The 12,119-nt window shown below is 58.6% G+C and overlaps 1 protein-coding gene across 1 annotated transcript in view; it reads right to left on the bottom strand.

The window, feature by feature from the left end:
• The window catches only part of ttn.2 (titin, tandem duplicate 2), a 158,917-nt gene that overhangs the window by 12,808 nt on the left and 133,990 nt on the right, over positions 1-12,119 (bottom strand). Inside the window, exons 216-238 of the mRNA XM_077617694.1 lie at positions 11,714-12,016; positions 11,305-11,601; positions 10,939-11,226; positions 10,430-10,729; positions 10,190-10,341; positions 9,839-9,989; positions 9,451-9,750; positions 7,576-9,342; positions 7,198-7,491; positions 6,820-7,107; positions 6,439-6,738; positions 6,025-6,359; positions 4,121-5,852; positions 3,697-3,999; positions 3,139-3,450; positions 2,778-3,068; positions 2,374-2,673; positions 2,149-2,290; positions 1,803-1,966; positions 1,426-1,728; positions 1,072-1,353; positions 390-989; positions 24-314 (exon numbers count right to left, since the gene is read on the bottom strand). Of these exons, the coding sequence (XP_077473820.1) occupies positions 24-314; positions 390-989; positions 1,072-1,353; positions 1,426-1,728; positions 1,803-1,966; positions 2,149-2,290; positions 2,374-2,673; positions 2,778-3,068; positions 3,139-3,450; positions 3,697-3,999; positions 4,121-5,852; positions 6,025-6,359; positions 6,439-6,738; positions 6,820-7,107; positions 7,198-7,491; positions 7,576-9,342; positions 9,451-9,750; positions 9,839-9,989; positions 10,190-10,341; positions 10,430-10,729; positions 10,939-11,226; positions 11,305-11,601; positions 11,714-12,016 (9,495 nt within the window). The remainder of the gene's footprint in view (positions 1-23; positions 315-389; positions 990-1,071; positions 1,354-1,425; positions 1,729-1,802; positions 1,967-2,148; positions 2,291-2,373; positions 2,674-2,777; positions 3,069-3,138; positions 3,451-3,696; positions 4,000-4,120; positions 5,853-6,024; positions 6,360-6,438; positions 6,739-6,819; positions 7,108-7,197; positions 7,492-7,575; positions 9,343-9,450; positions 9,751-9,838; positions 9,990-10,189; positions 10,342-10,429; positions 10,730-10,938; positions 11,227-11,304; positions 11,602-11,713; positions 12,017-12,119) is intronic.

Raw genomic sequence — 12,119 nt, 5'->3', positions numbered from 1 at the left:
TTCGACGTCAGTTTGGGGATTACCGAGGATGACCACTTTAATAACTTCGGTTGCCACCCCGACGGCGTTCTTGACCTCCAGCGTGTAGTCTCCCGTGTCCTTGATGGTGGTCTCGCGGATGACCAGGTGGCTGAATTTGCCATTGCTGTCGATTTTGATCCGCTCCAAGCTGTCCTTCAGCTGGACGCCGCCCAAGAACCAGGAGCAGACGGGCTGCGGCTTGGCCGTTATGGGCAAGTTGAGGTCGATGGGTTTTCCCCGAGAGATGTAGACGGTCTTTTGAGGAATGCCGGTGATGTCGATCTTTGGCGCCACTGGGAGAAAACACCGGTGGCGTCAGGTGAAAGGAGAACGCCCAACAAACACTTCACGTCTCTCTGCGGCCCTACCTTTGATCTCCTGGATGGTGACGGGGGTGACGGTGTCCACGGCTTCACCGCTTCCTCGGCTGTTGAACGCTCGGATCCTGAAAAAGTACTGGTCGTTTTCTGTCAGAGACTGGATGGTGTAGCGAGAAATGGAGGACTTGACGGTGGCCACCGTGGTCCACCTCTGGTCCTCCGTGGACACCCTGCAGGCTTCGATCACGTAGCCCGTCAGCCTGCTGCCGCCTTCGTGCACGGGTTTCTCCCAGCTCAGGGTGACCGAGGACCTGGTGACGTCCACCACCTGGAGGCTCTGGGGCACCGATGGCACTTCGCACACCAGCACGGCCTCGGCCGTTTCGCAAGGTTCCCCGACGCCGTAGATGTTCTCTGGCAGGACTCGGAAGAAGTAGTGCGCGCCCTCCTCCAGGTCGGTGATTCGGAAGAGGGTCTTCCGACACTCTGTGGTGACGGTCTTGTAGGACTTCATGTTGGCTTCGCGCTTCTCCACAATGTAGTTGCTGACGTGAGCGCCTCCGTCGATAGCGGGGACGTCCCAGGTGATGACGACGGACTCCTTGGTATAGTCCTTGACTTTAACTGAAGCAGGAGGACCGGGGGTGTCTAAAGGAGATGGGCCCGGAGAGACACGTGACATCCCAGTTCTCAACACCGAATACCGGACTCCCTTTGGATGTCCACCTACCGTAGATCTTGACCAGGATGGTGGCGGACTTTTTGCCAGACGGGTTTTCCGCCTCGACCACGTATTTTCCAGAGTCGTAGCGGTCCACCTTCTCCACGATCAGCATGGTGTAGCTGTCGGTGGTCTCGATGAAGCCCCGGCTCTGCAACTCCACTCCGGTCTTTCTCCAGGACACCACCGGCGTCGGGCGTCCCCCGACAGTCACGAAGAGGCGCAGAGTTCCTCCGGCACGAAGGCAGACGATCTTCTTCAGGTCCTCGTCCAGTTCCAGCTCGGGGATTTCTGCGAGGACCGTCGGGACTCGGTTTGAGTTTGCTTGTTCAGTTTAGGTGACCCTCCGGCGGCGAGACTCACCGATTCGCTCTAGGGGCTCGGTCTCGGCGGTGGGGTCGCTGAACTCTCCGGTTCCGTTGCCGTTGACGGCCGCCACCCTGAATCTGTATTTCTTATTGGCGACCAGGCCCCCGGCCAGATATTCGTTGGCCTTGATGGCCTTGGCGGTGGCGCGGTACCACTGCTCAGAACCTTCCTCCAGGATTTCCAGCACGTAGCCCGTCACGTCCGAGCCGCCGTCGTACATGGGCCTGGTCCAAGTCAGGCTGATGCTGTGCTTGGTGGTGTCCGTGACGCGAGGCATCGACGGGGGAGCCGGGGTGTCTGCGAAGGGAAGTCGGATAGGTTTGGACGTGCGAGGACCATTCGAGCCAGAAAAAAGATGGAGGGAGTCTCACAGGTGGGATCCTTCAGGACGATGTATGGCGAAGCGTCGCTGGGTTGACTGTTTCCCGCCGCGTTGACCGCCGTCACTCGGAACTGGTACTCGCTTCCTTCCAACAGGCCAGTGATCTTCAGACGCGTGTCGTAGATGGTGTACGTCTTATTGACTCGTGTCCACCTTGTCGGCAAAAAGGGAAAGAAGTTGTCAGAACACAAGCACCTGTTCCCGGGGTTGTCACCGCACCGGTCAGGCTGCCATTTCGTGGTCCCGTCGGTCGCAAAGACCATAACCCGATGCAGGGATCCGCATTGCTTTGACTGAAGTTCTCAGACTTTGACTGAAGTTCTCAGAGAACCCACCTGCTGCTATTCTTCTCCCGTTTTTCAACCACGTAAGTCTTGATCTCGCTGCCTCCGTCACTTTCCGGCTTCAGCCATTCCAGGATGACGTGTTCCTTACCCACCGCCGTCGCCTCCGGCTCGCCCGGCGGGGACGGCAAGGCTACGGTACAGAGCGGCTCGGTCAGAATCCCAGACAAAATGCGGTGCGACCTTTGTGCCATTTTAGCGACCGGCGGCCCTTACTGTAAGCGTTCCTGGCGAGGACGGGCTCCGATTCCAGCGGGACGCCGGGCCCGTATTTGTTGACGCCGCGCACTCGGAAGACGTACTCGTTCCCTTTGATCAGCCGGGTGCTGACGCAGGACAAGCTCTTGCACTCGGTCTCCATGATGACCCAGTTGAGACGGCTGGTTTCTCGGCGTTCCACCACGTAATGGCTGACAATGTCGCCGCCGTCCTCCAGGGGGATCTTCCAGGACACCGTGCACTTCTCCTCGGTCACTCTGCTGATGACAATTTTGTCGGCGGGAGGCCCGGGAGTGTCTGGGGGAGGGAACCAAAGTTAAGAAAGTTAGACCACAGACATGTCTAGACATTTTGCTGGACGTCAAAGAGACGGCTAAGAAGAATTTGTTTTGTTAACCGACCCATGACTTTGACGGTGACAGCGGCCGTCTTGGTCCCGTTCATATTTTTGACGGTCAGGATGTAGCGACCGCTGTCGAAACGGTCACAGCTCTTGACGACGGCCATGGCTCTGGTGCTGGTGTAGGTCAGCGAGTACTTCTCGCTGGGTTCCAGCATCCTGTCTCCCTTGGACCAGTAAACGGTGGGTTCCGGTTTCCCGCCCACCGCGCCGTCGAGAACCAGGTCGGAGCCGGCGCTGATGACGATGGTCTCGCCGATCAGCTTGCTGTCCAACTCCGCTTTGGGCGGGGCTGTCGATGGACAAAGACAACATTCCATTTGACCTGGAGACCTGGAAGAGAGGCCACTTGGGAATCTTACAGTATTCATCCTTGCAGGTGACGGGTCCGGTGGAGGCGGAGGGCGCGCTGTGAACCCCGGCGGCATTCTTGGCCAGGACGCGGTATTGGAAGGTTTCTCCATCCCCGAGGTTGATGACGGTGAAGTAGTTCTCGGCGATGGTGGTGTAGTTGCACTTGAGCCAGCGGTTGTCGTCCCACTCGTCGGCGCTGTAAAGCTTTCTCTCCACCACGTAGCCCACGATCTTGCTGCCGCCGTCGTTGATGGGAACGCTCCAGCACAACGACACGGAAGAGCGAGTGATGTCCGTCACCTGAGGGTGACCGGGAGGATCTGAAGGGGAGAAAAGGGTGGGTCGTCAAAGCTCCTCACGCTTTCTCCGATTTTTGAGGACAACATGTTGTTGTCAGCTTTTAATCTGAGCTAACGGAGAGGAACTTTTTGAAGCGAGCGCTCCGACCGAATTTCCAAGCTGAGAAGCAACACAATGTAACTGGAACTCAAGTTTCTTGCGCTGGGCCCATTGGAGGATATTTTCATCAGTTGTCGTGTGGACACACAGATAGATCATTTACTCACCGACAGGGTTGAGCGCCACCACTGGTCTGGAGGCCTCACTGGCCTTGCTAATTCCAGCGATGTTCATGGCGTAGACTCGGAACTGGTACTCCAGACCCTCGATGAGACTGGAGACCTTGTATTGACGATCCAGGCAGGGCAACTTGTTCTCCCTCACCCACAGGATGGTATTGCGCTCTTTTTTCTCAATCCAGTAACCCGTCACCACGCTGCCACCATCGGCGTAGGGCAGGTCCCATTTGATGACGATGGCGTTGGCCGAAACGCTCACCACGTCTGGACGAGTCGGCGGGCTCGGAGGAACTGCGGGAGTTAAACAGAAAGAAGCACACTTTCATGTCTAGCCCCAGTCTAGCACCAGTCTAACGCCATCGATAGCGCATGCCCTGTAACCACTAAAGCTAAGCTGGGTGTGCAAACGTACCAAAGGGATGTTCAATGACCACGGGAGAGGACTCGATGGACTTGCTGACCCCAAACTTGTTTTCGGCGCACACTCTGAAGGTGTACTCCATGTATTTGGTGAGATGAGTGACCTTGATGGTGGTTCTCTTCACGCTGGAGTTGACCACTTGCCAAGAGGCCGAGCCAGACTCGCGCTTCTCCACGATGTAGTTGGCGATTTCGTCGCCGCCGTCGTCGTCGGGCTCGGACCAGGACAGCGAGCAGGACTCCGAGGACACGCCCGAAACGGCCAGGGGGCCGGCGGGAGGGCTGGGCCTTCCCACCACCAGCACGGTCACGGTGAAGACTTTGACCCCGGCGGCGTTCTCCAGAGTCAGGTAGTATTTGCCGCTGTCGCTCCTCTTGCTGTCCCTCACCACCAGAGAGGTTCTCTCGGCGCTGGTCCTGATGGACACTCGCTCCGTCTCCTTCAATTTCATCTCCTCCAGCTTCCAGGTGACTTTGGGCGCCGGCCTGCCGCTGATGGGTATGTCCACGGCGAAGGTGTTGGAGATCTTGCAGGTGATCAGCTGGTTGGTGATGCCGCTGAGGTCGGCGGTGGGCTCCACGCGGGGCTCTTTGATGAGCACCGAGCTCAGGGTGCCCTGAGGCTCGCTCACGCCGGCGTCGTTCTTGGCCCTCACTCGGAATTCGTACTGCATGTCCTCCAGCAGACCCTCCACCAGCATCTTCAGGGACTTGGTCTCCCCGGCCAGCGACCAGGACTGTTTGTCCTCGGCTCTGTACTCCACGATGTAGCCTCTGATGTGGCTACCGCCGTCGTGCTCGGGCTTGAGCCACGCCAAGGAGGCCGTGGAACTGCTGGTGTCCACCACGTCCACCCTCTTGGGCGGAGCGGGTTCTTCCGTGGCCACCACGGGCTCCTTCATCTCGTGCGGCTCCCCTTGGCCGTACTGGTTGACGGCGGTGACCCTGAAGAGGTAGGACACGCCTACGGCTAAATCGGCCACCCTGATCATCTGCCGAGAGCACTTGGCGCTGACCTCCTGCCACGAAAGCCGGCCGGCCTCGCGCTTGTCTACCACGTAATACTGGATTCGGGATCCGCCGTCGTTACTCGGCGCGTCCCACATCAAAGTGAGGGCTCCGCGCGTCACGTCTTTGAAGGCAAAGGCGCCGGGCGGTCCGGGCGTGTCCAGCACTTTGACCGTGAAGGTGATGGACTTGCGTCCGCTGTTGTTTTCCAGGGTCAACGTGTACTTGCCGGCCTCGTAGCGGGTGCAGCCCTCCACGGTCAGAGCCGAGTGACAATCCGAGGTGGCGATGTCGGCCGTGGCCGGCAGCTCGCCGTCCACTCTGGACCAGGTGGCCAGGGGGACGGGTTTGCCCCGGAAGGCCGCCCGCAAGGAGACCGTGCCGCCGTTTTTCACCGTGTGCGTCTGCTTGAAGTCGGCGCCGGTGTCGAACTCGGGGGACGTTAGCCTGTCCAGAGCCTGCACGGCGTTGGGCAGGACCGACCATTCGCCTTCCCCGGACCCGTTGACGGCGCTGACCCGGAACTTGTAGAGCTCGCCGGGAACCAGGCCCTCGGCCGTGTAGCGGCTGTGGATGCAAATCTGGCTATTTACTCGATGCCACTCCTCCAGACTGGCCTTGCACATGTCGATATTGTAGCCGATGATGGGCAAGCCACCGTCGAAGACCGGCTTGGTCCATTCCAGGGTGACGGAGGACTTGGTGGAGTCGATGACCTTTACCGAGGAGAGAGATGTAGGATTAGCGAACCGGGTCTGCTCAGGCTTGTTGCTAAACTCACCGCATTTACTCGCATACAAGCCGTACCGGCCGGCCCCACAATCTAATGACCAAGCTAAACGAGTGCGACGCCCCTCCCCGGTCTAGGAGGTCTCCGTGCTGACCTACCTTGATGACCGTGGGGGCGCTGGGAGCGCTGGTGGGCTCTCTGCATTTGAAGAGCCTGGACGTGGCGCTAGCCGGTCCCACGCCGGCTCCGTTCTCTGCCATGACGCGGAACTCGTACTCGTAGCCTTCCGTCAGGTTGGTGACTCGGTGCCTGAGCTCGGTGATGGTCCTCTTGGAAGAGACCTTCAACCAACGGAGACTCTTCTTCTCGCGTCTCTCCAAGATGTACCGCTTGATCTCGTTCCCGCCGTCCGACCTCGGCCTGCTCCAGCAAAGGGTGACGCTGTTGCCGGTCACGTGGGTAGAGTCGGGGGTGCCGGGGGCCTCGGGCACAGCTGGGGGCGGGGAAGACGGATCACGGATTAGTCGAAACCAGGGGCCAGCGACCAAAAAGGTCCGAGGAGCGATAGTTACTGTATTGCATCTGCGCGACGAAGGGATGAGAGTCCAGCGCTTTGCCGAGGCCAAACTTGTTGACCGCGGAGATCCTGAACTGGTACTCGTTGCCCTTGATGAGGTTGGTGGCGCTGAAGGAGCAGGCCTCGCATTTGGAGGTGACCAAGGCCCAGGAAAGCCGAGACGTTTCCCTCTTCTCCACCACGTAGTGGAGGATGGCGGCGCAACCGTCGTTCTCCGGAGGGTTCCACCACACGGAGCACTTCTCGGCCGTGATGCCGGTGAAACGGATGGGACCCTCCACCGGTCCGGGGGTATCTGAAACCAGGGCGGACGTTTTTAGAAAAGGAACAGGGCGAACGGAGGACACCGTCCGTCCAGAGAACCGCGTCGCGCTACCTTGTACTCGGACGTTGACGTCGGCTCTCTTGGTGCCGGAGCTGTTCTTGGCCTCCAACGTGTAGACACCTCGGTGGTTTCGGTTGGCGTCGCGAACAAACAGCCCGCTGGTCCCGATACCGGACGTGATCTCCGTGTCCGTGGCGATCCTTGGGTCGATCTCATTTCCGTCCTTGTACCACGCGACCTGCGGCACCGGCCGACCGGTGATCTTACAGCAGAGCTTGACGTTCTCTCCGGCTCTCAACGTCAACGCCTGGTCCGGAGACCATTCGATTTCGGGAGAAACTGGAAGAAGAAAAAAACGAAAAAAAGGAATGGTGAGGATCGCTAATCCCGAAATCCGTCTTTAGAAAGTTCTCGCTGTCCGATACGTACTGCTCTCATCTTTGGTCATGATGTATCCAGAGGAGTTGGACGGGGGGCTGACGGTGCCCACGGCGTTCCGGGCGATCACCCTGAATTCAAAGCGGTCTCCGGCGGACAGGCCCGTCACGGTGAATTGGGTCTGGTCGATATCTGTGAAGTTGCAGCGCAGCCATTTCCCTCTGCCTTGGCGCCGCTCCACACCGTAGGCCACGATCTTGCTTCCCCCGTCACGTTTGGGGACGTCCCACTTCAACGTGACGGAGTCTCGGGTCACGTCGATGCAGGCGGGGTTGCCGGGCGGATCTGAAAAGGTTTCGGCAAGGGCCGGGTGAAAAACGTGTCTGGGACAAACACACACACACAAAAACTGGAGTCCTGAAAACTCACCGACGGGGGAGATGGCCAGGGCGTGCTTGCTCTGCTCGCTAACGGGACCGAGCCCCGCGTTGTTCTCAGCGTAGACTCTGAACGAGTACTCCAAACCCTCCAACAGACCAAGAATCCTGTACTCTCTGTTGGAGACGATGGCGGAGTTGACCTTCTGCCAAAGGAGACTGTTTCGGTCCTTTTTCTCCACGTGGTAGCCGAGAACCGGGGAGCCTCCGTCGAACTCCGGGGCTTCCCAGCGAACGCTCATCCCGTCGCTGGTGACGTTGTAGGCCAGCGGTTTTCCGGGAGCGCCCGGAGGCGTGTACTGATGCTGCGCCAGGATTTGGCCCGAGTTGAGAGCTTCGCTGACGCCGTACTTGTTCTCGGCGCGGACTCTGAACTGGTACGAGGCTCCCTTGACCAAGTTGGGAATCTTGAAGGAGGTTCGGACCACGCTGGAGCAAACCATCTTCCAGTTGGCCTGAGAAGTCTCGCGCTTCTCCACGCTGTAGCAGGTGATCTCGCCACCGCCGTTCTCCTTGGGTTGGTCCCAGGAGATGATGATGTGCTGGGCCTTGATCTCGTCAAAGCGAACGGGACCCACGGGCACGGAGGGAGGTCCCAGGACCGTCACGTCCACGTCAAAGTAGTTCTTCACGGTTCGGTTGTCCAGCACCAGGGTGTACTGGCCCGCGTGGGCCTTCTCGGCACCCCGGACCGTCACCGCCGTCTTGTCGTCGGTGGTCCTGAAGCGGATCTTGTCGTTTTCTTTCAGGGGCAAATTGTCCTTCAGCCAACTGACCTTGGGCCGAGGTTTTCCCTTGAAGGGCAGCTCGATGTGGATGTTCTGACCCACGCGGACGGCCAGCTCTCCGTCGGGGTAATCGGCCAGGCTGGCCTCGGGCGGAATCACCAAGTCCATCACGGTCACGGGGCCGATCTGCGAGAAGTCGCCCACGCCCTTTTCGTTCTTGGCCGAGACTCTGAAGTTCATCTCCGAGTCCTCCTCCAAGTCCGTCACCTCGTAGGTGCAGCGCTTGCAAGCGGCGGCAAAAGTCCAGCTGACGTTGTCCTCGTTTCTCTTTTCCACCACGTACTCCGAGATGTGGCTGCCGCCGTCGTGGTCGGGTCTGTTCCAGCGCAGGGTGACGGAGGTCTTGGTGGAGTCCAAGGCCACCAGGTCTTTGACGGGACCGGGGGTCTCCGTGGCCCTGACCGGCTCCGAGGTCTCGCAGGCGTCGCCCGTGCCGAACTCGTTTTCGGCAGACACGCGGAAGAAGTAGGCCGTGTCCTCCTCCAGAGCCGACACCTTGTAGCTGGTGTTGGCGCACTCGTCCGTGATCGTCTGGTAAGCCTTCATGGTGGAACCCTTCTTCGCCACGATATACTTGGTGACGGGGGAACCGCCGTCGATGAGAGGAGCCTCCCAACTCAGCGTCAGTTTTCCTCTGGTCACGTTCTTAACCATCAGTTTTTGGCACACCGAGGGACTGTCCAGAACCTTGAGGGAAAGCGTCAAGATCTTGGGCTCTCCCACGCCGTTCTCGATCTCCAGCAGGTACTTGCCGCAGTCGTCCCGCGTAACCTTGGGGATGAGAAGGGCGGTGGCACGCTCGCTACTGCTGACCGTGTAGCGGCTGTCGCCGGCCACGTTGCGCTCGCCGCGGCGCCAGGTCACGCCTGGCGCGGGGCGTCCCTTCAGGGGGACCATCATCTCCACGTCGCGTCCCGCTCGAGCGGTGTACTGGGTCACCATGGGGACGTCCAGGTCCACGTCGGCCTCCTCTGTTGAGAGGAAAGAAATGAGTTACATAATGCAACTAACATGGACAAAACACGAGTTGGACGAAAATTCCTCCACTACAGTTAGCATAGATTTCCGAAGACACGAACCCAAAATATCCTTGGCTTGCACGGGCTGGTACATCTTAATATCTTCTCCTTTGCCTTTGCTATTGACAGCGGAAACTCTGAAGAAGTAGTAGGTTGCCGGCTTGAGGTGGGACACCACGTACTCGCAGGTCTTGACTTTGGGATTGACCGTGGCCCATTCTCGGTCCTCCGAGTTCATTTGCTCCAGGAAATAGTGCGTGATCTCGCTGCCGCCGTCGTACACCGGCTGTTCCCAGCCGAGGGTGATGGAGGTCTTGGTGGAGTCCACCACGTGCAATTTTGACGGCTCCCCGGGAAGATCTGGAGATGACAAACCGGCAGTTAGTTGCGATTCCTTGGCCTTACGGCGAAGGCGAAGGCAAAAGCGAAGGCAAAAGCGAAGGCGTACCGATGGGATCGTAGGCCTTGTAAAATTCAGAGTCCTCGGAGTAGTTTCCTGCTCCGGCCTTGTTGACGGCACAAACTCGGTATTGGTACTCGTTGTTCTCCACGAGTCCGGTGACCTTCTGCCTGGTGTCTCTGATGGTGCCCTTGACCACCTGAGCCAAAATAGGTCGTTAGCCGCAAGTCGCCAGACTTACCGGGACCGATACGACACTAAAATGGAAGCCAGCTAACGCGCATCGCCGCCATGTGGCCATCTTGGTAATGTTAGGGTTAGGTTAGGAGTGGTCGATACCACTCAGTCGGGATCCAACGAATGGTAAGCAGTTACGAGAGGCATCTGCTCAGGACCAACCTTAAACCACTGTAGACTCTTCTTCTCCCTCTTTTCCAGGTAGTAACCATCAATGTCACTACCTCCATCCATCGCCGGTCTCTCCCAAATCACCGTCATGGTGGCCTTGGTGATCATGGACACTTGAGGTTTGGACGGCTCGCTGGGAGGAACTGCCAAAAAGATGGGACAATCAGTACAGACCCAACCGACTCCCGGACTGCCATCTCCGCCTCGTTTTTTGGGGGGGGGACTTCTTACCAAAAGCGTTCTTGGCGACCACGGGCGCCGATTCCAGGGCATCTCCCACGCCGTACTTGTTGACGCCTCGGACTCTGAAGATGTACTCGTTGCCGCGGATGAGTCTGGGCACGTTGACGATGCAATCGACCAGTTTCTCCGAGATGATGGACCACATGACTCTGCTGGTCTCCCTCTTCTCCACGACGTAGTGCGTCACCATGGCGCCGCCCTCGTCGGCCGGAGGAGACCACATGATGGTGATGTTTTCGGCGGTCACCTTCTTGAACTGAATCTCCCCATCGGGCGGCCCTGGCCTGTCTGTAAGCACCGACATTAGAGCGTTTTTCTTCAACGTCATCCATCATTTTTCAATGGAATAGGACGGACGATACAAGCGGTAAGAATGGAGCATATTTTGGACACAAATCTAGCCCCAAAACTGACAGGAAAGTCTTAATGATGGAAATTGAAACATTTACAGGGCGAGGCTCTCGATAGTATTGCTATACTACTTTGACTTGTGGTACCTTGAATGAGCAATCTGACAACGGCGCAGGCCGATCCAAGGGCGTTCTTCACTCTGACCTCGTAGGTACCAGATTCCAGCCGGGTGGTGTCCCTCAGGAACACGCTGGTTGACTCGAAGGTGTGTTTAAAGGAGAGTTGGGCACCGGGTTTGAGTTCTCGCCCGTCTTTCAGCCACTCGATGGTAGGGGCGGGTTTGGCTATGATGTGGAACGTCAATTCCACATCCGAGCCCGCCCTGTGCTTCACCTCGTTCAGGTACTCTGGGGGTATTTCGATCTCCGGCGCACCTAACGAGGGGTCAACCCGGCCGGTCAGAACTTTGCCGTCGTCCGGAGCGTGGCCGTTCCCAGGCGATTTTTACGTACCGAAGGTGTCGACGCAGGTGGCGGGACCGGCGGTCGCGGACGGGTTGCTGACCGACCCCACCGCGTTCTTGGCCAGCACTCGGAACTCGTAGCTCCGGTCCTGAGTCAGGCCGCTCACGGTGTAGCGCGTCTCTTTGATGTTGGTCAGGTTGGCCTTGGACCATCTGCCGTGGACTCCTTCCCTCTTCTCCACCAGGTAGCCCGTGATCTGGGAGCCGCCATCGTAGTTGGGCACCTGCCAGGCCAGGCTGATGGAGTTCTTGGTGATGTCACTAACGCGCAGATTGACGGGCGGTTCTGCAAGAAGACGCTCGCCGTTCAGAAGGCGACCGTGACCTCGGGAGGAGTCCAGACCTCGGGAGCACACGAGAAACCCCGCCCGGCCGGCCGGCCGGCCGGCGCCACCTACCGCAAGCGTCGATGGCCAGCACGGCGTCAGAAATCTTGCTGAATTCGCTGACTCCGGCGGCATTCTCCGCCGCCACTTTGAACTCATAAATGAGTCCGGAGTGAATGTTGGTGACCTTGAAGTGCGTGGCCCGGATCACCATCCTGTTGACTCTCTGCCACAGGATGCTGTTCTTGTCTTTCATCTGCAGATGGTAGCCGAAGACGTGGCTGCCGCCGTCCGACTTGGGCTCTTTCCAGGCCACGGTGATGGTCTCCCTGGTCACGGCGGTGATCTCTGGAGTGGAAGGCGCCTCGGGTGGGGCTGCGGGAGGACATAAAAAAAAAAAAAGAAAAGTCTAGAACAAGCGTGTCAAACTCGGTCGGGTTGGTTCGCGGGCCGCAATAACATCGACTCCATTTCATGT

Source organism: Stigmatopora argus, chromosome 13, assembly GCF_051989625.1.
Source record: "Stigmatopora argus isolate UIUO_Sarg chromosome 13, RoL_Sarg_1.0, whole genome shotgun sequence".
NCBI lineage: Eukaryota > Metazoa > Chordata > Actinopteri > Syngnathiformes > Syngnathidae > Stigmatopora > Stigmatopora argus.
The sequence above is the reverse complement of the archived record's forward strand: the minus strand, read 5'-3'. Positions and strand labels throughout refer to the sequence as shown.